Genomic DNA, 23,422 nt, shown 5'->3' with positions numbered 1-23,422 from the left:
CTTTTAGGTGAGCCCGGCCGGCCACCTGCTAGCCCAGGCCCCGGCTCCTGGTGGGCCCTGGACCAGGCTGCAAGCATTTCCAAGCGCACGGCGGCGAGGCGTCCAGGCCTTCCAGCCCCGGCTCTGAGCCTCCGTTTAGTCAGCAGTAAGATGGGGCGGTGGCACCTACCTCCCCAGCTGCTGTGAAAACCAAGTGAGCAGAAGCGTGACAGCCCCTCACCAGGTCCCAACAGGAGGACTCTCAATGATTGGCACTGCCAGGAGTAATGTTATGAGAGGAGCATCCCATCAGCCTGGAGGGGACACAGGCTTAGTCAGCACCCACAGGGGCTTCTGCTTCTCTGTCTCAGGGAGTCCATGGTGGCCCCTTGCCACTGGTCCCCAGGCACAGCCACACAGGTGCCTCTGCAGGGTCTGGGAGTCAGCTGTCCAGGGCCTGCTTGGCCACCGCAGGGCAGGAGTGCGGCGCTGTGAGCCTGGTGGCCTGGCTGGGCACAGCCTTGAGGTTCTGATAACCCCACGGGAAAGCCCCCCTGAGGTGTTTGGGCACTGGACCTGCCCGCCGTCTTCTGAGGTGGGGCCTGCTCTCCAGACAGGTCAACATGAGTTCCCATGAGGCCAGAGCCAGCACGAGGACCTGCTGGGAGCGGCCCATCCATCCATCCATCCATCCCTGTCCACCCTGATGCAGTTCCTGCCTTCCACCTGTCCATCTGTCTACACGTATACCTGTCCATCCCCATCCATCCATCCCCGTCCATCCCTGCCCATTCGCCCACCCTGATGCAGCACCTGCTGTCCACCCTTCTCTGTCCATCCCCATCCATCCATCTCCGTCCATCCATCCATCCACCTGTCCATCCCCATTCATCCATCCCCCTATCCATCCCTGTCCATTCGTCCACCCATCCACCCTGATGCAGCACCTGCCACCCACCCTTTTCTGTCCATCCCCGTCCATCCATCTCCATCTATCCATCCCTGTTCATCCATCCATCCATCCATCCATCCATCCACTTGTCCATCCCCATCCGTCCATCCCTGTCCATCCATCCACTCATCCAGCCCGATGCAGTGCCTGCCGTCCACCCTTCTCTGTCCATTCCCATCCAACCATCCGTCCATCCATTCATCTGTCCATCCATCCATTCATTGCCCATCTGTCCACTCACCCATCCACTCATCCCACCCACCCATCCATCTACCCATCCGTCCCCAGCCATCCATCCTCCTGTCCATTCCTGTGCATCCATCATCCTTCTAACTGTCCGTTTGTGTATTCCCATCCACCTGTCCACCCATCCACCCAGGCAAGCACCTGCCATGCCCACCACCTGCACCATCTCGGTGAATCTCCACCATAGCCCCAGCAGAGTGCGGCTCTTTTCAGCCGCACTTTCAGGACGAGAGAAAGGAGGCTCTGAGTGGCCATTTGCCCAAGGTCACACAGAGCTCAGGGTCAGCCCTTCCCATGGCCAAAGCCCAGGCCCCCTCTCTCAACCCCGCCTCCGGGCTTGCAGGTGGAGCAGCCAGGGGTTCCATACTCCCTGCCAGGCAGCTGCCAGCCCTCCCTGCTCCCCTCTCGGTTCCTCAGCCTGGCTATGGGAGGCCCAAGTCCCTCGTGTCGTTGGAATTAGGGAGGCCTGGCTCTCAAAGCTTTCTATAAACAAGGAGAAAAAGAGAAGCCACTTTTGCTGTCTGGACATGCTGTGGGCATCCTGGGGAATGTACTTGCCTACTGCTTGGGGCCTGACTTGGAGTGCCCGGGAGCTGCGTCTGCACTGTGGCCTTGAACCAAGTGTCATGCTCTGTGGACAGAGCTGCCTACTCTGGGGGTGCTCTTCCCATGGCACGGTCAGCCCCCATTCTGGGAGGTCCCAACTGGGTCCCCCAGGCCTGTGTCCCAGAGACCTTCCAGGTCTTTGGGATTCATTGATCATGCATTTATTTGGGGGGTAGGATAGGTCCTGAAGACCACGGGGCAGGGATCTCTGAGTTGGGGCTTTTGCAGAGTGAGGGAGCGAGAGGGTGTTCCAGGCAGAGGAGGTGGCAGAGAAAGGCACCAGGTGAGGCAGGGGCAGTTGAGGACATGAGTGCTGGGGAGCGGGGAGAGGGGGCAGCTGGTGGGTAAGCAGGGGCCAGCTCCAGGGCCCCCTGTGGGCCACGTTAGGGAGACAGAGTCTGGCCTTGTTGGTAGTGCGGCCCCTCGCACTGATGGGTCCCCCGTCAGACCTCAGGATCCTGGGTTGCTGGTTTGGCGCAGCCCCAGCTTATGTGAGCTTTTGTTTCCGTTACTGGTGCCTGCAGCTCGTCCTAGGCCCCTGCCCTGGGGCTCTGGTGCCTGCTTTGCCAAAGGCACAGAGGGCTGCGGGCGGCTGGGGCAGGGTGGGGGGCTTGCCTCTTAGGGCTCAGCTTCACTGGCCAGAAACAGGGCTGGCCCAATCTGGGTGTTGGCCTGGGTGGGGTGGCCAGCATGCCCACACCTCTCAGTCTGGATGTTGGGAGAGGGTGTTCCATCCAGGGCAGTTGGTCTCCAGAAGGAAATTCTCTGTATCTGGATGCTGCAACCTAGGTGCCCGGGGTCTCACACGGTGGGGTCTCCCCAGAGGAGGTGAAGTGCATGTGGCCGCTTGTGCTGGAGCTGGACTCTAGGGAGGACCAGGAGGGTGAGCTCAGGCCCAGGCGCCAAGGCCCTGAGCCCCAGGGGTCCGCCTGTCTGCCCATCACTCCTCCACTCATGGGGAGGGACTGCCCCCCAGCCCAGATTTCTAGGAGGGCCAAGGCTCACAGGAAGCTGATGCCAGGCGATAACCCACAGTCCCCAGTGGTCAGTAGGAAGGAGGCTGCCCGCTTGTCTGCTAAGCGGTTGGCTGACTACTCCTGTGCTCACTAGGAGCCAAGGCCATGAGGCCACTAATGGAATGTCTCTGATCTCAGGATCTCAGTGTGGAGGGGGCAGCACACAGGTAACCAAACAGTTGTGGCAGATTGATGGGTGCTGTGATGGGGTCCACACAGTTGCTGTGGAGTGCAGAGCGGGCACCTAACTGAGGAGGCGAGGGTTGGAGGGAGGAAGGCTTCAGGGAAGACTTCCTGGAGGAGGTGACTTGTTCTTTGGGAATGAAGCCCAGGGAGCTAAAGCTTTAGGGCAGGGCAGCAGATTCAGAGACACCCACAGGGGCAGAGGGAAGTGCACTAGAGTGACGTGTGCCTGGCGTGGGAACAGGGAGACGTTAGAGAATGGTGGGAGTGTGGCAGGCTGGGCCCGCCTTGCCCCTTTCAAGGAAGCAGCTGCCACGTCACACCCTGCAGCGCACGGCTGCCCATGGTTTGTCGGCCCATATTGTGCGATCTTTCAGATTTTCTCAAGAAGCCAGGTTTCCAGCTCCTAGTTTTGAAAAGTTCTATGTGCGCTTGACTGGGAGCCTTATGTAGGTGAATTGGGTGAAGGCCTGAGACAGGCGGGTGAGCACTTGCCCCACACTCCAGCCAGAGTCGGGGGTTCAAGGGACCGCATTTGCCACGTAAGGGAGTCTCTGGAGACCAGCAACCCCCTGGTGGGCGGCCAAGCGTCACCACCAGCGCCTCTCAGTGCGTCCCACCTCTGTTCTCAGCCCCTGCGGTGCCCGCAGTCAGTGGGGCAGTGAGAACCACGCAGGAAATAGCTGGCGCCATGGTGTCGGTTCTGGTTGACAAAGTGCCACCTGGCTAAACCCAGCTGTAAATAAGCCCCGTTTCCTCCCTGTGGACAGAGACTGGTGGGTGCCAAGGTTCACGGCAAAAGCCCTTCCCCGCCAGGCCCCACTGCTCTCTGCCTGGCTGGCACACGCCCTTGCCTCAGGCCTGGCCCCCCAGGTCCTGTTGACCACCAGGCTGCAGATCCCAAGGAATGCAGGCATCTGGGTGGCTCCACACGGAGCACCAGCCATGGGGAGGCCGTGGGCTACCAGGCCCCGCGTGCACTCCCAGCATGCACCGTTCCTCTTCTCCCGTCGGCCTCCATGTGTGCTGTGCCCCACCCCCTGCTGCACTGCCTCCTCTTAGTGCCCCAGCTCCATCCAGGGGTGGGTGGGAGGGGAGACCCCTGCCTACAGGCCTCCGGGTCTAGCCAGAGTCAACCAGCCCACCAGAGACACCCAGATGCAGGCTATGCCCCATGTGCCCAGGGAGGATTTGCTGACGTGAGCCCAGATTTCGATTCTGGTGGGAGGGAGACAAACTGGGTTTAAACCCCAGCTCTGCCGCTTCTGGCTGTGACTTTGAGCATGGCTGTTCGTCTCTGGGGGTCTCTCTCCTCATCTCAGAGAAGCAGATCACGGTGTGCACCCCATGGTGCGCTGTGCAGAGCACACAGAGATGCCACCCACAGCTGGCTTACTGCAGAGGTGTGGGCCCACTGTGGTATCGCTGATGTCCTGGAGGCCACAAGTCTGCTAGCTAGAGGAGCCTCACCTGCATCCCGGGGCCTGCCCACTGGCTGGTGGAGAGCTCTGGGTTGTGGGCAGCAGGCAGGCCTATTTCCAGTGAGTCTGTGGCTCCTGGGGGTGTGTGAGACCTTGGGCAGTTCCCGTCCTGTGCCTCGGTTTACCCACTAGGTTTCAGAGCCCTGGGGGACTGGCTCAGTGAGTGCCTCCTTCTGCGAGGAGAGACTTTTGTCCTTACTAGCTAGAGGACAGGTCAGCCAGGGCGGGCTCTGGGCCCTGGGCACCACCCACTGGAAGGAAAGGGGGTTCAGTTAGCCCAGCCCTGCCCCACCCCAGCTCTTCACACATCCAGATGGGGGCCAGACCACCAGGAGACTGTAGGGATCCAAGGCTGAGGAGCAGGAGACACAGTGCACCCCTCTCCTATTTCTGGGTTGCACCCGCCCACACATGTGCACACAGGGAAGGTGTCTCTTTTGGTTGGGGGACACAGGACCCCACCTCACTCTTAGCTCTGAGACACCCTTGTCAGGCCTCCTGGACAGGTGGGAGGGACAGGGCAGGGTGGGGTGTGGCCAGCTGCAGTCCCTGGGAGGGGTACCAGGGCTGGGGCCAGGCCAGGGCAGGACAGAGTTGGGGAATCTGGGCCCCTCACCATTGCCCTGGCTCTTTGTACATAGTGCCGCCTGGGAGCGGCAGCCTAGGTAGACACCTGCAGTGCCTTCGTGCCCAGCCTCTGTGGGTGTCTGGCTCACCCCAGGTGGGAGGAAGGCGGGCGTGGGTGGTTTGGGCTGGGCAGGCCCAGCCAGGGTGCACAGCTTTCTCATCCACACACACATTCCATGTGTAGGGGCTCAGAGGGAGGGGTCACCTCCTCCCTCCCCACCCCTCCTCGTTACAGAGGAGCAGATGGCCAAACGGATGGGGGACAAGCACCTGACCGGGCCACTGCTCCTGCTGTCAGCTGGGCCAGCGGGAAAGGAGCTTGGCACCTCCAAGGGAGGTCCCAGCCAGAGAAAGCGTGTCCCCATCCCTGCTCCTGGCCAGAGAGGTGAGGGACGCAGAGAGGCCCAGGACGAGGCCTCCTTTAGGCCTGGGTTTTTATTTGGATTTTTTTTTTTCTGCCAAGTGGCTTCAAAGCAGCCCAAGAAGGTCCTGTATGTGTGAGCGTGTTGGGCAAGGGGAGGGCAGGTCTCCAGGCTGGGAGCCTCCCTGCGGCCCTCGCCTCGGGGCTGGCATGTGGCCCTGGACCCTCCAGTCCCTCCAGGCCACCCTTCCTGCCAGGACCCAGCTGGCTTCAACGGCAGGAGGTGCCCTGGGCTGGAGGGTCCCCAGGCTGGGCTCCAGGGCTCCAGGTTGACTCACAGCAGTCCTCAGGCCTGTGGGCAGAGCTGGCCTGGGAGGACACGGGCCTGAGGGCTGAGCAATCCCCGAGTGAGAACAGGTAGCTGAGGCTGGAGCCTGTGTCCACCAGGCACCCGCTAAGGCCCGGGCCTGGGGCTGGAGCGCTGGGCTCAGGTGCCCTGTGAGCTCTTTGCAGGCAGGGACCAGATGAGAGTCCTTTGTGTGCCTCTTGACCCCCAGGCCCTGGGAGAAGAGGGGCTTGGGAGGCATTGGCTGGATGCACAGGCTCCGTGGGAAGGAGCTCCCGCTCGGGTTTCTTTGTAAGCAGCATGACATGGCACCTTCCCAGAGGTACATGGGTCTGGGCATGTCATCCCCCGACCTGCTTCCAGAACCCAGGGGACAGAGGGGTCAGAGCAGCCTGCTTGAGATCTGCGGCCATCTCCACCCCACCACCCAACTACCCTGTAAGGAGGCCACCGACCCTCAGACACCTGCCAGGAGCCCAGCTCAGGCCAGGTCACGGGCTGGATGTGGGATGTTCTGGGCCTTCTGCCCGCCTCATTGGGCCCCAGCAAGCTACTGTCCTGAGGGTGGCCATGCTGGGCCAGCACGTGGACAGCAGGGAACCCCATGGGCACAGGCCTAGTGTCTGGGATGTGCCAGTGCAGACCATCTGATAATCAGCCTTCAGAGAAGCTGCGGGTGTACAGGTGGAGGCAGATCTCCCAGCTGCATCCTCCAGGCACTTGCCAGGGCCAGGCTCTGGTGAACACCCTTCTAGAAATAACCCCCCAGGCCCCCGGAGGTCTTGGGCTCCTGGGGTTCTGATGGAAGGATGCCCCTTTCCCGGCCTCACTACCTCCACCTCATGAATCACCCTCTGTCCTTGTCCTGCAAGTCTGTCAGCACAGCCGAGCTGGCGTCACCCTCTGATGCCAGTGCCCGGATCCCTGAATTCACTGGGCAGCTGCCCCCCGCACCTGGCTCCCAGCCACTGCCTTTCCAAAGCAAATGGGGACAGGGATGCCTGCCCCTCCCTGGGTAGACAGCTGTTGCAGCCTCCAGTCGGGAGAGCCTCTGCCCCACCCTGCCCCTTCTCCTGCCCCTGCAGGGTGGGGAGGAGGCGGGTGGGCCACCCACTGGGAGTCCTGGGCAGCTCAGGTCCCTCAAGAGGCCCTCGGGGAGAGGCCGCACCTGTCTCCCCTTGGTCAGTGTTCCTCAGGAGGCGGTGCTGGCCTGTGTGTGCCCTGGAGGAGGCGGCAGGGAGACTGGCCTCATGGGGCTCTTTTGCTGGGGCCTGGCCACCATTTTCCTTCAATTGGTACAAAGACTGTCCCTGTGAAGCTGGCCAGGCGACAGGCACAGAACCGCCTTGTTTTCTGCCTCTCACTCACCCATTCCCTGCATTCGGCTGACAGGGCATGAGGGGGAGGAATCACTGATGACAGGCACTGGCCTGCCCAGCTGGGGGCCTTTGTTCATTCATTTGGTGGGCACTTCCTGGGTGCCTGCTCTGGGTCAGGCCTGTTGGGGGGACCACCGAGGGCAGGAAACCTGGCCTGTCCCTCCAGGAAGCGAAGTCAACACTGGTACCTGCAGGTGAAGTGGCAGAGCAGCCCCCAGCTTTGATGGCATGGGGTGGTCGGGGGGCACATTCTGCATGCTCAGAAGAGAGAACAACTCGCCCTGTGGAAGGAGCATACAGTGGGAGATGGGGACAAGTGAGTGGGGTCTTGAAACGTGAATAGGAGTTTGCAGGTGGAGCAGGTTTCAAGAGCATTCCAGGGCATAGCACGGGCAATGGCAGGGAGAGCTGGGATGTCTGAAGAGCAGCGGCCCAGGCACTGAGTGGCTGGCGTGGGGAGGGAGGTCCGCGGGTGGGGCCAGTCAGGATGGACTCATCTGCCACGCTGAGGAGCTGGCCTATGATGTGGGCAATAGGGAGCCACAGCAGTTTACACAGGGGAGGCGGGAGCAGGTGAGCATTTAGGGAGGCCACTCTGGCTGCGAAAGAGAGGAGAGGGGGCCAGGCTGGACAGAGGAGCCAGTGGAGGGGGAGGGGGAAAGGGAAGGGAATAGGCTTTAGCAGAAGACCCCCCCCCCCAAGGGGCCCGGGTCACCCTGTGGGGCCCGGTGGAAGCCATGCTGTCTCCAGGCCAACTTCCCGGTCCTGCAGCCCACACGCCTCCCAGCTGTGTGCCTCCGCTTCCACCTCCGAAACCCGGGCAGCAGGACCCATCCTGCAGGCTGCTGCGCAAGGATGGGAGAGGTACCTGGAGGGCCCACCCCACATCAGAAGCAGGTCCTCAGCCAGAGACACCCAAATGCAGCCCGAGGGAGGCTGCCCCCAGGAGAGGAGAGGAGAGGAGAACCCGCAGCCGCCCTGCAGGCGCCTGGAGAAATCGCTCACTGCTCCCATCTCCCAGCCAGGCCCCGGGGGCCAGGCACTCTGGCTTAGTGAAGAAGCCGCCCCGCAAAGGCCTGGTGCCCCCACGCCATTCTCAGGAGGACAGCAGCAAGGACGATGGACGGGAGCAGTGCTCGGCCTTAACATCCCTGTTTCCGGAAGCGTCCCTGCCCTGCTCAGTCCTGCCCCGCTCCCTCTCCCATCAGTGCCCTCAGACTCCAGGCCCTTTGCTTTCTTTCCCAGCAGTGCTGACAACTGTGAGTGTGGAACTGGACTGTGAACCGTGGAGGGCAGAGGGTGGAGGTGGGAGGGGGCAGGCCAGCGCCAGGGTGAGCTGCAGGGTCACCAGGTGCAGGGGAAACGCCAACTTTGTGTTCAGTCTTGCCTCTTTTAATTTGTTTCATCTCAGAGTGGCCCCCAGAGCCAAGCCCTATGGTACCTTACAGATGAGGAAACTGAGGCTGGGGCAGGTGAAGAGACCAACTCTGGGCCGTGCAGTTTGTTGGGGACAGAGCAGGGTGCTCAGCTGTCTGGGGGGGGCCTGGGCTGGGCCTGGGGCAGGGGGAGGAGCAGTGCTACGGACCCCCACAGGGAGCCCTCAGCCAGGCCCGTAGGCCAGGGAAGGGCGGAGGGGCTTCATGCAGGCCCACATGGCCAGGACACAGAACCATGGGGGCAGCCCCAGCCCCTCCCTGCCTGTTGCAGGCCCCTTCCCCTGTTCCTGTGTCCCTTGCCTGTCCCCTCGCTCCATGTGTCTGTTTCTCCTCGCCTGCCCTCTCTCCGCCCTCTTTTCTCTTTCTCCCTGTTTCTGCCTGTCTCATGGTTCTTCCTGTCCCTGCCCTCCCTCTCACCGGGTGTGGCCGTGTCCCTCTGTCTGTCTCTTCCTCCTCCTCCGGCTCTGTCCCAGCAGGGCCACTCAGGGCAGGATGTTCTGCAGCCCCTCCTGCTTCACCCTCTCCGCTCTGTCCTCACTGCCGAGGACGCACCTTTGCTGGGTTTCTTGGTTCAGCTTTTGTACCGTGACATCTCTGAGGTCCACAGGTCACAGGGCACTGGCCAGCGTGGGGCAGGGACTCCTCCTGCCCAGGCCATTGGACAAAGCAGAGCTGCTTCAGGGGCTTTGGGGCCACCAGGCCGGGAACAGGTCCCCTCCTGCCTACCCCAGCTCCCTGGGAGACGCAGCCCACAGCAGCGTCACGTAATTAAGACATAAAAGTCCACGATTTCCGCTGCGTGTGGGCAAACGCCGGCCGGGTGCTAATGCAATCCTTTCTTTTAGTGGATTCTTGAATTTAAATGATATGTAATTAAACATAATTAGCCACAGCCGCCATTCGGCTAGGTACATGTGCGGAGTGGAGCTGGCCGGATTCTCATTACAAAGCGTCATCTTCTATGGGGAGAACTCTTGTTCCCTCTCAGGGCTAGTTTCTTTTGCCTGGACAATAAGCCTGGCCCCAGGGCACCTGGGTGTCCAAGGAGGGGGGTCCTGGGGGCCAGTCCCCCAGGGGCTCGGATGATGAATCATGGCGGTGTTTGCTGGAAGAATTTTTGTTCTGCTTTGGGCAACAGGGAGCCCAAACCTCTCACTGTTGTGAGGAGAAAAGTTGGAAATCAGGTGGGAACTGGCTGCGGTACCAGAGAGGACATCAGACCTGGGCCGCAGCCTCAGCCCCCGACTCCTTTTAAGTGTGGGCTGGGTGTACACACGGCAGCTGCGGGCAGTGCTTTGGAGCTCATCTCCCCAGACCCTAGTGGGAGCTGAGGGCAGCCCGGCAGGGCTGATCCAGGGCCATTCACACAGGCCAGGCAGAGGTGAGACCAGGGAGTAGAAGCGCTGCAGGTGCAGAGGGCAGGAGCGAGCCTACTGGCCCTTCCCCCAGGCACCCTCCCTAGTGCCACGTCTGCTGGGAATCCAGGCTGTTGGGATGCCCCCTAGGGTCCTGCTTGGAGCCTTTCTGACCTTCCCGATCCAGTGCCTGTGCTGGGCTTCCTCCCCACTCACCCTGTCCTCCCTGTGCCCCATGTAGCCCACACATCAGTGTGTGTCCATCCGCCTGCCTGTCTGCCCACCCCCCCCACCAGCCTGTGTGCCCAGGGGAAGGCTCAAGGCCGGTCATGCTCCACCTCCCTGGCCAGCCCAGCCCCAGCCCACGGCACATTCCCCGGACAGGACTGCTGAGCTTTCAATTTTAGCCACAACAGCGCCCACACCCACGCCAACCAACCTGTCCTTGCCACGAGTATCGGCTCCTGCCCTCCTCACGGGAGCCCATGGTGCATGCTATTATGACCTCGCTCTAGAGGCAGGGACACCCAGGCACGGGGCTTAAGGAAGTTGCCTAAGGCCACGTGGCTGGTAGGGGGTGGAGCCAGGTTTATCCTCATGGCACAGATGAGGAAACTGAGGCAGAGAGGTGTTTTGCCAGGGGGCTAATTTACTGAACTAGCCAGCCGTTCTGGTTTTGTCTCTGTCTCACTCAGAGGGCCCCCCCACCCCACCACCCACCTGCCCACCCAGCTTGTCGTGCACTCAGCCAGGGCCAGCAGTCTCAGAGGTAGAGCTGCTGAGAGAAGCCTCTTCCCCTCATGACGTCTGTCCTCCAAGAGGGATCTGAGTAAGTGGGGGAGCATCAGCAGCCTCAAGGGGACCTTGGACCCCTGCCCACCCTTCATTCTGTACCAGGGCAGGGTGTGTCTGCACAGCCTGGAGCCAGGTGTGGCTGGCAGCCCCAGGAAGACGGGGCCAGCCTGCCCAGCCCAGAGCAGCCGCATCTCCTGCAGCAGCGGTGCACTTGAGTGGAAGCACTGGCTTCCCAAGAGTAAGAACTTGAGAAGGGGCCTGTCCAGAGCCCTGGGGGACGGTGGGCAGGCCAGCCCAGGGGTCCAGGCCTTTCCTGTAGGGGCCAAATCGTTACCACTTCAGGCTCTGCCAGCTTCCATTTGATCTCTGTTGCATATTATTCTCTTCTTTTTACACCCCTTTAAAAATATAAAGACAGGCCGCAGGTAGAATTTGGCCCCCTGGCCTACACAATAGCATCTGTGAGCATCATATGTGGCTTTTCTTTCTTTTTGAGACTGTCATCTGTCACCCAGGTTGGAGTGCAGTGGTGTGATCATGGCTCACCACAGCCTCAACCTCCCAGCCTCAGGTGATCCTCCCACCTCAGCCTCCCAAGTAGCTGGGACTACAGGCACCCGCCACTACACCTGGCTGATTTTTGTACTTTTTTGTAGAGATGGGGTTTCACCATGTTGCCCAGGCTGGTCTCGACCTCCTGGGCTCAAGCAATCCTCCTGCCTTAGCCTCCCAAAGTGCTAGGATGACAGGTGTGAGCTACCACGCTCGGCCCATATGTGGCTTTTTAATTAAATTTTTGAGGTATAACATTAGTAAAGTGCTCTAAAAGTGAAGAATAGGATGTTAGCCCCACCCAGGTCAAGATCTAGAACATTCCTGGCACCCCTATTCACCTTTCCGTTAGGAAGCCGCCATCCCACCCTCTGTCACTAGTCTGCCTTTGCCAGCTCTGGAGCTCTCTGTAAGTCAGTCCTGCTGTGTGTATTCCTCGAGTCTGGCCTTGGTTGCTCTTCAGGTCTGGGGCTCACCCCCATTGCCGCGGCAGGAGTTCACCCCAGGTTGAGCCGTTGTGGAGTATTCCAGTGTGCGATTCTGCCACGGTCTGTTTTCCCATCCTCCCCCTGGCGGGCATGTGTCCAGTGTTTGACTTTAGCTATTGCAGCTAAAGCTGTGTGGAACATTCTAGAATGTGCCTTTGGTGACTGTGAGGATGCATTTCTGCCGTATACATACTTAGGAGCGGGACTGCGGGGTCGCAAGTGGATATCGATACGCAGTTTTCCAACGTGGCCCATACCATAGAAGGCCTCGTGGTGGTGCTGAGTCCATATTCCAGCACTGACGCAGGATCGCGCGGTGCTGAGTCCCTATTTCAGCACTGATGCAGGATCACACACGTCTTCAATGCCCCTCTCCTAGATCGTGGACACCCTGTATGCCATCACAGAATGGCACACACAAGACAAGAGGCCTCTAAAGCCCCGACACTGACACGGGTTGTTCTCGCTGGGGTTGCTAATGGAGCCGGTGCAGGTGCGGGTGAGGGTGAGGGTGAGGGTGAGGGTGTGGGTGTGGGTGTGGGTGAGGGTGAGGGTGAGGGTGAGGGTGAGGGTGTGGGTGAGGGTGAGGGTGAGGGTGAGGGTGTGGGTGAGGGTGTGGGTGAGGGTGAGGGTGTGGGTGTGGGTGAGGGTGAGGGTGAGGGTGAGGGTGAGGGTGTGGGTGAGGGTGTGGGTGAGGGTGTGGGTGAGGGTGAGGGTGAGGGTGTGGGTGAGGGTGAGGGTGAGGGTGTGGGTGAGGGTGTGGGTGAGGGTGTGGGTGAGGGTGAGGGTGTGGGTGAGGGTGTGGGTGAGGGTGTGGGTGAGGGTGTGGGTGAGGGTGTGGGTGAGGGTGAGGGTGTGGGTGAGGGTGTGGGTGTGGGTGAGGGTGAGGGTGAGGGTGAGGGTGTGGGTGAGGGTGTGGGTGAGGGTGTGGGTGAGGGTGAGGGTGTGGGTGTGGGTGAGGGTGTGGGTGTGGGTGAGGGTGAGGGTGAGGGTGTGGGTGAGGGTGAGGGTGTGGGTGAGGGTGAGGGTGTGGGTGAGGGTGAGGGTGTGGGTGAGGGTGAGGGTGAGGGTGAGGGTGAGGGTGTGGGTGAGGGTGTGGGTGTGGGTGAGGGTGAGGGTGTGGGTGAGGGTGAGGGTGTGGGTGAGGGTGAGGGTGTGGGTGAGGGTGAGGGTGTGGGTGAGGGTGAGGGTGAGGGTGTGGGTGAGGGTGAGGGTGTGGGTGAGGGTGAGGGTGTGGGTGAGGGTGAGGGTGTGGGTGTGGGTGAGGGTGTGGGTGTGGGTGAGGGTGAGGGTGAGGGTGTGGGTGAGGGTGTGGGTGTGGGTGAGGGTGTGGGTGAGGGTGAGGGTGTGGGTGTGGGTGAGGGTGTGGGTGTGGGTGAGGGTGAGGGTGTGGGTGAGGGTGAGGGTGTGGGTGTGGGTGAGGGTGAGGGTGAGGGTGTGGGTGAGGGTGTGGGTGAGGGTGAGGGTGTGGGTGAGGGTGAGGGTGTGGGTGAGGGTGAGGGTGAGGGTGTGGGTGAGGGTGAGGGTGAGGGTGTGGGTGTGGGTGAGGGTGAGGGTGAGGGTGTGGGTGAGGGTGTGGGTGAGGGTGAGGGTGTGGGTGAGGGTGAGGGTGTGGGTGAGGGTGAGGGTGAGGGTGTGGGTGAGGGTGAGGGTGAGGGTGTGGGTGTGGGTGAGGGTGTGGGTGAGGGTGTGGGTGAGGGTGTGGGTGAGGGTGTGGGTGAGGGTGCGGGTGAGGGTGAGGGTGAGGGTGTGGGTGAGGGTGTGGGTGAGGGTGAGGGTGAGGGTGAGGGTGTGGGTGAGGGTGTGGGTGAGGGTGTGGGTGAGGGTGAGGGTGTGGGTGTGGGTGAGGGTGTGGGTGTGGGTGAGGGTGAGGGTGTGGGTGTGGGTGAGGGTGAGGGTGAGGGTGAGGGTGAGGGTGAGGGTGAGGGTGAGGGTGAGGGTGTGGGTGAGGGTGTGGGTGAGGGTGAGGGTGTGGGTGAGGGTGAGGGTGTGGGTGAGGGTGAGGGTGAGGGTGTGGGTGAGGGTGAGGGTGAGGGTGAGGGTGAGGGTGTGGGTGAGGGTGTGGGTGTGGGTGAGGGTGTGGGTGAGGGTGTGGGTGAGGGTGAGGGTGTGGGTGTGGGTGAGGGTGTGGGTGTGGGTGAGGGTGAGGGTGAGGGTGTGGGTGAGGGTGTGGGTGAGGGTGTGGGTGAGGGTGAGGGTGTGGGTGAGGGTGTGGGTGAGGGTGAGGGTGAGGGTGAGGGTGAGGGTGTGGGTGAGGGTGTGGGTGAGGGTGAGGGTGAGGGTGAGGGTGAGGGTGAGGGTGAGGGTGTGGGTGAGGGTGAGGGTGAGGGTGAGGGTGTGGGTGAGGGTGTGGGTGAGGGTGAGGGTGAGGGTGAGGGTGTGGGTGAGGGTGTGGGTGAGGGTGAGGGTGAGGGTGTGGGTGAGGGTGTGGGTGAGGGTGTGGGTGAGGGTGTGGGTGAGGGTGTGGGTGAGGGTGTGGGTGAGGGTGAGGGTGAGGGTGTGGGTGAGGGTGAGGGTGTGGGTGAGGGTGTGGGTGAGGGTGAGGGTGTGGGTGAGGGTGTGGGTGAGGGTGAGGGTGAGGGTGAGGGTGTGGGTGAGGGTGTGGGTGAGGGTGAGGGTGAGGGTGAGGGTGAGGGTGAGGGTGAGGGTGAGGGTGAGGGTGTGGGTGAGGGTGTGGGTGAGGGTGTGGGTGAGGGTGTGGGTGAGGGTGTGGGTGAGGGTGAGGGTGAGGGTGAGGGTGAGGGTGTGGGTGAGGGTGTGGGTGAGGGTGTGGGTGAGGGTGTGGGTGAGGGTGTGGGTGAGGGTGAGGGTGAGGGTGTGGGTGAGGGTGAGGGTGTGGGTGAGGGTGTGGGTGAGGGTGAGGGTGTGGGTGAGGGTGAGGGTGTGGGTGAGGGTGTGGGTGAGGGTGAGGGTGAGGGTGTGGGTGAGGGTGAGGGTGTGGGTGAGGGTGAGGGTGAGGGTGTGGGTGAGGGTGAGGGTGTGGGTGTGGGTGTGGGTGTGGGTGTGGGTGAGGGTGAGGGTGTGGGTGTGGGTGAGGGTGAGGGTGAGGGTGTGGGTGAGGGTGTGGGTGAGGGTGAGGGTGTGGGTGAGGGTGTGGGTGAGGGTGTGGGTGAGGGTGAGGGTGAGGGTGTGGGTGAGGGTGAGGGTGTGGGTGAGGGTGAGGGTGAGGGTGTGGGTGAGGGTGAGGGTGTGGGTGAGGGTGTGGGTGAGGGTGTGGGTGAGGGTGAGGGTGAGGGTGTGGGTGAGGGTGAGGGTGAGGGTGTGGGTGAGGGTGAGGGTGAGGGTGAGGGTGAGGGTGAGGGTGAGGGTGTGGGTGAGGGTGTGGGTGAGGGTGAGGGTGAGGGTGAGGGTGTGGGTGAGGGTGAGGGTGAGGGTGAGGGTGTGGGTGAGGGTGTGGGTGAGGGTGTGGGTGAGGGTGTGGGTGAGGGTGTGGGTGAGGGTGAGGGTGTGGGTGTGGGTGAGGGTGTGGGTGAGGGTGTGGGTGAGGGTGTGGGTGTGGGTGAGGGTGTGGGTGAGGGTGTGGGTGAGGGTGAGGGTGAGGGTGTGGGTGAGGGTGTGGGTGAGGGTGAGGGTGAGGGTGAGGGTGCTGATGGAGCGGGTGCGGGTGTGGGTGAGGGTGCTGATGAAGCCGGTGTGGGTGAGGGTGAGGGTGCTGATGGAACCGGTGTGGGTGCAGGTGACGGTGCTGATGGAGCGGGTGCGGGTGCGGGTGCAGGTGCGGGTGAGGGTGCTGATGGAGCGGGTGCGGGTGCGGGTGAGGGTGCTGATGGAGCAGGTGCGGGTGAGGGCGCCGCATACTCGTCCCCTTGCCTGGTCCCCCAGGCTCATACTTTGGTGTGTGCTCATTCAGGAGCAGCAGAGTGCCCATGCTTGGGAGGGCCAGCCAAGCGATCCCCACTGGTACTGGCATCTGTAGGTGCCCCTGCTTGGAGCGGGTGCTGTCAACTGCCCTTTGCTGGAAGGGGCAGGAATGTCCAGCAGTGGTGGAAGCTCTTGAAAGAACACGGAGCTGGGAGTAGAACCAGTCAGATCCCAGCTCTGCTCTCCCTGCTGTGTGACCTTCAGCAGGTCTCTGAACCTTTCTGAGATGTTTCCTCACCTGTTCAAGATGGGGGTGACCATTTCTTCCTTGGAGGATGGAAGGGAGAGAGATGTGAGGCTCGTGAGTGCTGTGCCCAGAGGCCGTGCAGGAGGGGAAGTGGCCGTAGCCCCATACAAGCGGGTGGGCAAGGAAGTGGGGGCGCTGGAGGGCTTAGAGGACAGGGTTCTGTCCTTGGGACCTGGACAAGAGCCAAAAGGTACACCCTCCCAGTCACAGGGGAGCCCACACTGCCCTCCCCTCCCAGGGACTGCCCCTGTGGCCCCTGTCCAGGTCCACAGCCTCAGCAGTCCCTGAGGGCCAGGAGGTAGCCTCCAGGCCACTGGGCTGAGAACCCTTAAAAGAAAAAGGCCCCCTGCCCATGACAGTCATTTTAGGGTAAAGAAAGCCCTTTGCAGAAACCAAACGCTTTGAAAGGGCCAACATGGCTTTTAGCTGTTGTGAGAACCAACTTCAAGCACTTCCTCTTAGACCGGGGTGGCAGCTTCCAAAGTGGGGGCGCTGCTGCCGGGAGACTGTGGTTTCCCTGCTTCTCAGGGAGCTTGGGCCAGGCCGTGGGGTGATCCAAGCAACATGTCCCTCGGTAGTAGTAGGTTTGCAGACGGGCCAGTCCCCACTTCTGCCAAGCTCCAGCAGCGCCTCTGTGGGTGCAAGGCTGTGGGGAGGGGCCTTCTGGCTCACAGCCCTCCAGGCTGCCCACAGCCCCTAGGATGAGGTGCCACTTCCTGAAATGACTGTCAAGACTCTGGGATGGGGGCCGGGCACGGTGGCTCACTCCTGTAATCCCAGCACTTTGGGAGGCTAAGGCGGGCACATCACTTGAGGTCAGGAGTCGGAGACCAGCCTGGCCAACATGGCGAAACCCCATCTCTACTAAAAAAAACTACAAAAAAAGCCGGGCGTGGTGGCGGGTGCCTGTAGTCCCAGCTACTCATGAGCCAAGGCAGGAGAATCGCTTGAACCTGGGAGGCAAAGGTTGCAGTGAGCCAAGATCGCACCATTGCACTCCAGCCTGGGCAACAGAGTGACACTTGGTCTCAAAAAAATTTAAAAAAAAAAGGCTCTGGGATGTCTCCACGAACCCACCTGACCCCTTCCTGCTCCTGGGGCTCCTCCTCTCCCACCCACGTGTCTACCCGTAGCCCCTGCCTGCCCGCCTTCAGGACTCAGCCCACAGCCCCTTCCACAAAGTCCCCTGGCAGGGCCCAGAGGCCTCTGCACTGTCTCATGGCCTCATTCCTGTGTCCTCAGCATCCAGTGAGACCTCAGGAGATGCTTGGGGAATGGTTGAAGGCTTTGGAGAGGTTCCTGCCGCCAGAATCCCAGCCAGAGGGCAGCTCATCCAGGAGCCCGGTGCCTCCTCTGTTGGGTGGGCGTGGCCTCAGAGGGCACCAACCAGAAGGCACATGCTGTCACTGACATGCGGGCCCCCAGCATTAGGGCAGGCAGGAGCTCCGGGTCTCTAGCCCCAGCTGTGCCCACAGTGCACATGAACTAGGCTCCTCCCACGGGGCACTAGGCCAGGCCAGGGGTGTGAGGTGAGCCCCTGGGGAGCCCAGAGCAGGGTACACTCATGTCCCCACCATCCAAGGTGAGATGCCTGTGCTGGAGGCCCAGAGGGAGCTGGGCCGGCTGTCACTCCACAAGGCTGAGCAGGCTCCCAGTGGGGGACAGGTTTGGAGAGGTGTCCAGGTTGAGGGCATAGTCAGGAGGGGCCATGTGTGTCTGAGTAGGGGAGGGGGAGGAGGGGGATGGCCAGTGGCCACGGGCCAGGCTGCCTGGCAGGACCTGGAGGTTTCCTCAAGCTAAGGCCAGGCCCGTGCTAGATGCTGGGAGGGTGGGTGTGGCTGCAGAGGGGTCAACGTGGGGGCACTGACTAACCTCTGGCCATCCTCTCCAGGCCCAGTGACGAGCACCATCCGGAAGTGAAGGCTGATGGGTACGTGGACAACCTCGCAGAGGCGGTGGACCTGCTGCTGCAGCACGCGGACAAGTGACGGCCTCCAGGGAGAGCCCCGCCTCCTCCACCCCTGCCTCTCCTCCACCCCTGCCTCTCCTCCACCCGCCCCAGTGCCCAGACCACCCAAGGCCCTGACAGCCCTGCCCTCTGCCCTGCATGGGCAGGCATTTGTTCCCTACCTGGGTGGCCTGCTCCCCTGCCTGGGCCCTGACTTCAGCTCCCTGTAGCGAAGTCCAGGAGGGTGGGACAGTCCTGTCAGGCCTCTGGGAATCTCCCAAATCCCAGAACTCACTCACTCACCATGGGCACCTGCTCCTTCAAATGCAGTAAACTCCACCTAACCGGATTCAGGGGCACTGTGCCCACTGCCTCCTCTTCAGACTCTTTGCGTTTCAGTGAAGAGCTTGGAAGAAACCCAGGGGCCTCCTATGCACAGATCTTGCAGCCCAGAACCAAGTCAGCCTCCCTGTGACTGCCCAGGCACACTGTCCACCACCCCACCCCCGAAACAATGCCATCCCGCTGCTTTTTCTATCCTCCCAGTCACTTTTGCAGACAAAGACCAGGGGCAGCTCCTGAGGGCACTGTGAAGGCTCCCGTGCCACACAGCGAGAACTGTAGCCTCTGCGCCCAAGGCACACAGGGTACTTTCTGGAGCCACTGCTGGACAGACTTGAAGGTGTCATGCCTGGTGTGTGCAGGAGGAAACTAACAGTTCAGTAAACTCTGCCTTGACCAGCAGTCTTTGACTCCGGCTTTGACTGCTAGGAAGAACCGTATGGGGGAGGCCACCAGCAGGGTCTGGGCCACTGTCTCTAGTCCTGCCTTATGCTTGAGCCACTGAATATCAGAGGTGTGAGGGACAAGGGCCCTGAAACACCTCACCTGCTCCAGCCCCTTCACTTAGCAGATGTGGAAACTGAGGCCCAGAGGGGCCAGTGAGCTGCTGTTGGCCCCATATGGAACAAGGCAGTCCAGGGCAAACTTTGGCACTGCCTTCCCTAACGGAGCAGCCTGTGGCCTGGTGGTGGTGAGCTTTGCTTTCCCGACCAAGGGGCGGCGGCCTTCCCACAGGGGCCCTGGGAGCAAATCACTCATAACTTAAGTTTCAGGTTTCAGAATCAGTCAGCTGAACAGATAACTTGATTGCTCCATTTCTCCCCAAATCAGTTCAGAAGCTACTGATAACCCTGGAGAGACTGCTTCTTTATTTTATTATTATTTTTGAAATGGAGTTTTGCTCTCGTTGCCCAGGCTGAAGGGCACTGGCATGATCTCAGCTCACTGCAACCTCCGCCTCCCAGGTTCAAGCTATTCTCCTGCCTCAGCCTCCCGAGTAGCTGGGATTACAGGCGTGAGCCACCACGCCCGGCCTGGAGACCGCTTCTTATGAGAGAAGCCATGGGTCCCCGGAACAGGACTTCCATCACATGAAGGTGGACAGTAAGAAAGTGTGGGACCCACGCCAGGGAGGGGCAGGGCCACCCACCATTAAATCAGGATTGGGGGAAACGGTGACAGTCTTTTCAGCAAGATGAGAGGCCACCAGCCGGGCCAGTGTCACTGGATTTGAGGGAGGGCCATTTGGCCCCTTAGTTGGAAAATATGCAGATGGCTGGCTCCTCGATGGAGTCCCCTCATGGCAGCTCCTTAGGAGACAACACAGGACATTCGGGCGGCGGCTGCAGTTCAGTGGCAGCCTGGAGGGGCTGTGGGTGATGCCGGGCTGCGAGTGATGCCGGGCTGTGGGTGATGCCGGGTTTGTGGGTGATGCCGTGCTGTGGGTGATGCCTTGCTGTTTGGGTGATGCCGTGCTGTTTGGGTGATGCCAGGTTGTGCGTGATGCCGGGCTGCGGGTGATGCCGGGCTGTGGATGATGCCGGGCTGTGGGTGATGCCGGGCTGTGGGTGATGCCGGGCTGTGCGTGATGCCGCCGGGTTTGTGGGTGATGCCGGGCTGTGGCTGATGCCAGGCTGCGCGTGATGCCAGGTTGTGCGTGATGCCGCCGGGTTTGTGCGTGATGCCGGGTTTGTGGGTGATGCCGGGCTGTGCGTGATGCCGGGCTGTGGGTGATGCCGGGCTGTGCGTGATGCCGGGTTTGTGGGTGATGCCGGGCTGTGGCTGATGCCGGGCTGTGCGTGATGCCGGGTTGTGCGTGATGCCGCCGGGTTTGTGGGTGATGCCGGGCTGTGCGTGATGCCGGGTTTGTGGGTGATGCCGGGCTGCGGGTGATGCCGGGCTGTGCGTGATGCCGGGTTTGTGGGTGATGCCGGGTTTGTGGGTGATGCCGGGTTTGTAGGTGATGCCGGGCTGTGCGTGATACCGGGCTGCGGGTGATGCTGGGCTGTGGGTGATGCTGGGCTGTGCGTGATGCCAGGTTTGTGGGTGATGCCATGCTGTGGGTGATGCCAGGCTGTGCGTGATGCCGGGTTTGTGGGTGATGCCATGCTGTGGGTGATGCCGGGCTGTGGGTGATGCTGGGTTGTGCGTGATGCCGGGTTTGTGGGTGATGCCGGGCTGCGGGTGATGCCGGGTTTGTGGGTGATGCCGGGCTGTGGGTGATGCCGGGCTGTGCGTGATGCCGGGTTGTGCGTGATGCCGCCGGGTTTGTGCGTGATGCCGGGTTTGTGGGTGATGCCGGGCTGTGCGTGATGCCGGGCTGTGGGGTGATGCTGGGCTGTGCGTGATGCCGGGTTGTGCGTGATGCCGCCAGGTTTGTGCGTGATGCCGGGTTTGTGGGTGATGCCGGGCTGTGCGTGATGCCGGGCTGTGGGTGATGCCGGGCTGTGCGTGATGCCGGGTTTGTGGGTGATGCCGGGTTTGTGGGTGATGCCGGGTTTGTGCGTGTTGCCATGCTGTGGGTGATGCCGGGCTGTGCGTGATGCCGGGTTTGTGGGTGATGCCGGGTTTGTGGGTGATGCCATGCTGTGGGTGATGCTGGGTTGTGGGTGATGCCGGGCTGTGGGTGATGCCGGGCTGTGGGTGATGCCGGGCTGTGTGTGATGCCGGGTTTGTTTGTGGGTCTTTAGTTTTTTCTCCTTTCTTTTGTGTTTAATGGGGAAGCTTCCAGCCAAGACAGCTACCCCTCTGGGGGAAGGAGTTCAAGCTGAGACCTCCTCTTTTTTTTTTTTTGAGACGGAGTCTCGCTCTGTCGCCCAGGCTGGAGTGCAGTGGCCTATCTCGGCTCACTGCAAACCGCCTCCTGGGTTCACGCCATTCCCCTGCCTCAGCCTCCCGGGTAGCTGGGACTACAGGCGCCTGCCACCACGCCCGGCTAATTTTTTGTATTTTTTAGTAGAGACAGGGTTTCACCGTGCTAGCCAGGATGGTCTCGATCTCCTGACCTTGTGATCCGCCCGCCTCGGCCTCCCAAAGTGCTGAGATTACAGGCGTGAGCCACCGCACCCGGCCGAGACCTCCTCTTTCAAGTTGCTGCCCAGGAGTGGGGTGCCCAGAGGGACAGCCCCTGGAGGTGCAGCCCCCTGCTTTGTTGGGGCTGGGAGCATGCCGCCCTCTGAGCCGTGGTGGGCTCAGTGAAGTGGGCGTTGTCATCCTTCCCACTGCACAGGTCTAGAGTCTGGGGTGCAGTGAGCTAGTGGCTTGCTGAGGGCCAGCAGTTAGGGAGGGGTGGAGCTGCGACTTGCAGGAAGGTCCAGCCCCGCCTCCCAGGCCCTTTCTAGCCCTTTCCACCGAGTGCTGCTTCCCACCCTTGCCTGGAATCCTCCCGTGGGGGACACATGTGGTGGCCCCTGTGGCTGACTTTCCGGCTGAGCCGGGGCACCAGTGTCCTCGCTCTAGAGATGAGCTCTTCTGAGGGGTGAGGTCCAGCCACACCTGTCGTGTGGTGGTGTAGACAGGGGGATTCACTTCTTTAACAGGCACTTCCTGGCCCTGCGGGGCGCCCTGTCCCTGGCTGGAGCTGATAAGCCGTGCCATGATGCTTGCCTGGGGGTCGGTGTTGCCTAGAAGTGAGGAATGACCTCCTTCATGCCTGGCTCCTTCTAGCAGCCTGGCCACTTCCAGCATGTGGAGGGGGCCCAGGCCCTGGCAGAGACAGTGTCGAACCGCCAGTCGCATGTGGGGCTGGAGTTCGGGGCTGGCAATGGGCTAAGGCCCTGTGTTCAACACACGTCATGGAACTGTCATGAAAAAAAGACTCTCAATACCCAGGACCACAGGTCCGGGGAGCTCCCAGGGGTCTTTCCCACCGAGGCCCGGAGTGAGCAGCAGCCTGGGCCCAGCCACACCTTCCCAGGCTCGGAAGCTGCCAGGCCAGGCAACCGTGAGGGGTAGCAGGGTGGGGGTGGAGGGGAGGGCAGGGAGAGCAGGCCTCTTGGGCCTCACCCACCCTTGCACCTTCCAGCTCTAGGGCCCACACAGTACCAAGCCCTGGGCTCAATGTACCACTTCTGAAAACTCAATTCAAATTAGCTTAGTCCACAAGAGATTTGGTGGTCTCACATGACTTAAAAGTCCAGGCCTGGCTGGGTCTGGGGTCCCAATCGCTGTCACAGGAACCCCATCTCTTCCCATTGCAGCTACTTGGCAGGTGGCGGGATGCCCCCCGGCCACCGACTTCCCCCTGCCTGCTCAGCAACCCCAGGGCCTGCAGAAAAGGCCCAGGAGACTCAGACTGGCCAAGAGACTAGGCGGACCAGGAACAGGGGCACAGTCTCCATCCCACCCAAACCCTAACCAAAGACGGCACACTGTGCCAGACAGAGGACAGAGGCCAGCGAGTGTCCACGCCCCCATTGCTGACGAGGCTGGGAACTGGGCCAAGTGAGGCAGAGGCCTCCACGTCAGATGTGAGTGCCACTGGCCCAGGTGACTGCAGTTCTTTCCTCCTTCGGTTCAGCGTGAGCCCTCCAGAGGATCGGAAAGGCTGAGGCCTGACCGGGTGCCGCTGTCCTGGGTGGGCCTGTCCTGCTAGGCGGTTCGTGCCCCTCTCGGGGAGGTTGGCCAGCAGCTGGCAGGTGGAATGGCTCCTGTGTTCACCTCAGGGCAGAGGAGGGGACACAGGGCGGGACGGGCGAGTGTGGTGCATCCCTGGGGTGGGTGCTCTTGGGTCCACCTCCCGTCCCAGAGTGCGTGTCAACAGTTCCAGCTGCCCCTCTCAGAACTGTCCTGGTTTAGGAGGTAAACACACGGGGCAGCCTACATTCTACATGGTTTTTTTAACATTATAAAAGCAGTATGTGTTATTACAGGAAATTTAACAGAAAAGTATATAAAAAGAAACCAGAAGTCACCCAGGAGTCTGAGCACTGTGCTCTCTGGGGCCTTTCCTTCCGGCCTTCTTCCTTCCAGCCCTTTCCCTGCACACTGGACAGAGTGGCTGATTCTCTCTCATAAGCCCACAGGGTTATGATTGCTGTGCAGATAAGGAGACTACACGCATGTCCCATGTCAGAAGCACCTGTGCCTAGCCTGGGCACTGCACTGGGGGTGAGGCCTGGGGCCAGGCCCCACGTGGGGGCAGAATGGAGCTGCTATCCAGCCAGGGACCTCGTCTAGGGATTGGGGGCAGCAAGGGGCTGGTAAGGGCCAGAGGTAATTCC

General features: G+C 61.5%; 1 protein-coding gene across 3 annotated transcripts in view; it reads left to right on the top strand.

The window, feature by feature from the left end:
- LHPP (phospholysine phosphohistidine inorganic pyrophosphate phosphatase) overlaps positions 1-18,602 on the top strand; it is a 152,059-nt gene extending 133,457 nt beyond the window's left edge. For all 3 annotated transcript variants that reach the window (XM_055246134.2, XM_055246184.2, XM_055246179.2), the window contains one exon: positions 17,802-18,602. In XM_055246134.2, coding sequence (XP_055102109.1) covers positions 17,802-17,898 — 97 coding nt within the window. In that variant the 3' untranslated portion in view covers positions 17,899-18,602. The remainder of the gene's footprint in view (positions 1-17,801) is intronic.
- The last annotated feature ends 4,820 nt before the right edge of the window (positions 18,603-23,422 follow it).

The sequence above is a fragment of the Symphalangus syndactylus genome, chromosome 2 (assembly GCF_028878055.3).
Source record: "Symphalangus syndactylus isolate Jambi chromosome 2, NHGRI_mSymSyn1-v2.1_pri, whole genome shotgun sequence".
NCBI classification, from domain to species: domain Eukaryota; kingdom Metazoa; phylum Chordata; class Mammalia; order Primates; family Hylobatidae; genus Symphalangus; species Symphalangus syndactylus.
Note: the sequence above shows the minus strand (reverse complement) of the source record. Positions and strands in the feature narration are given on the sequence as shown.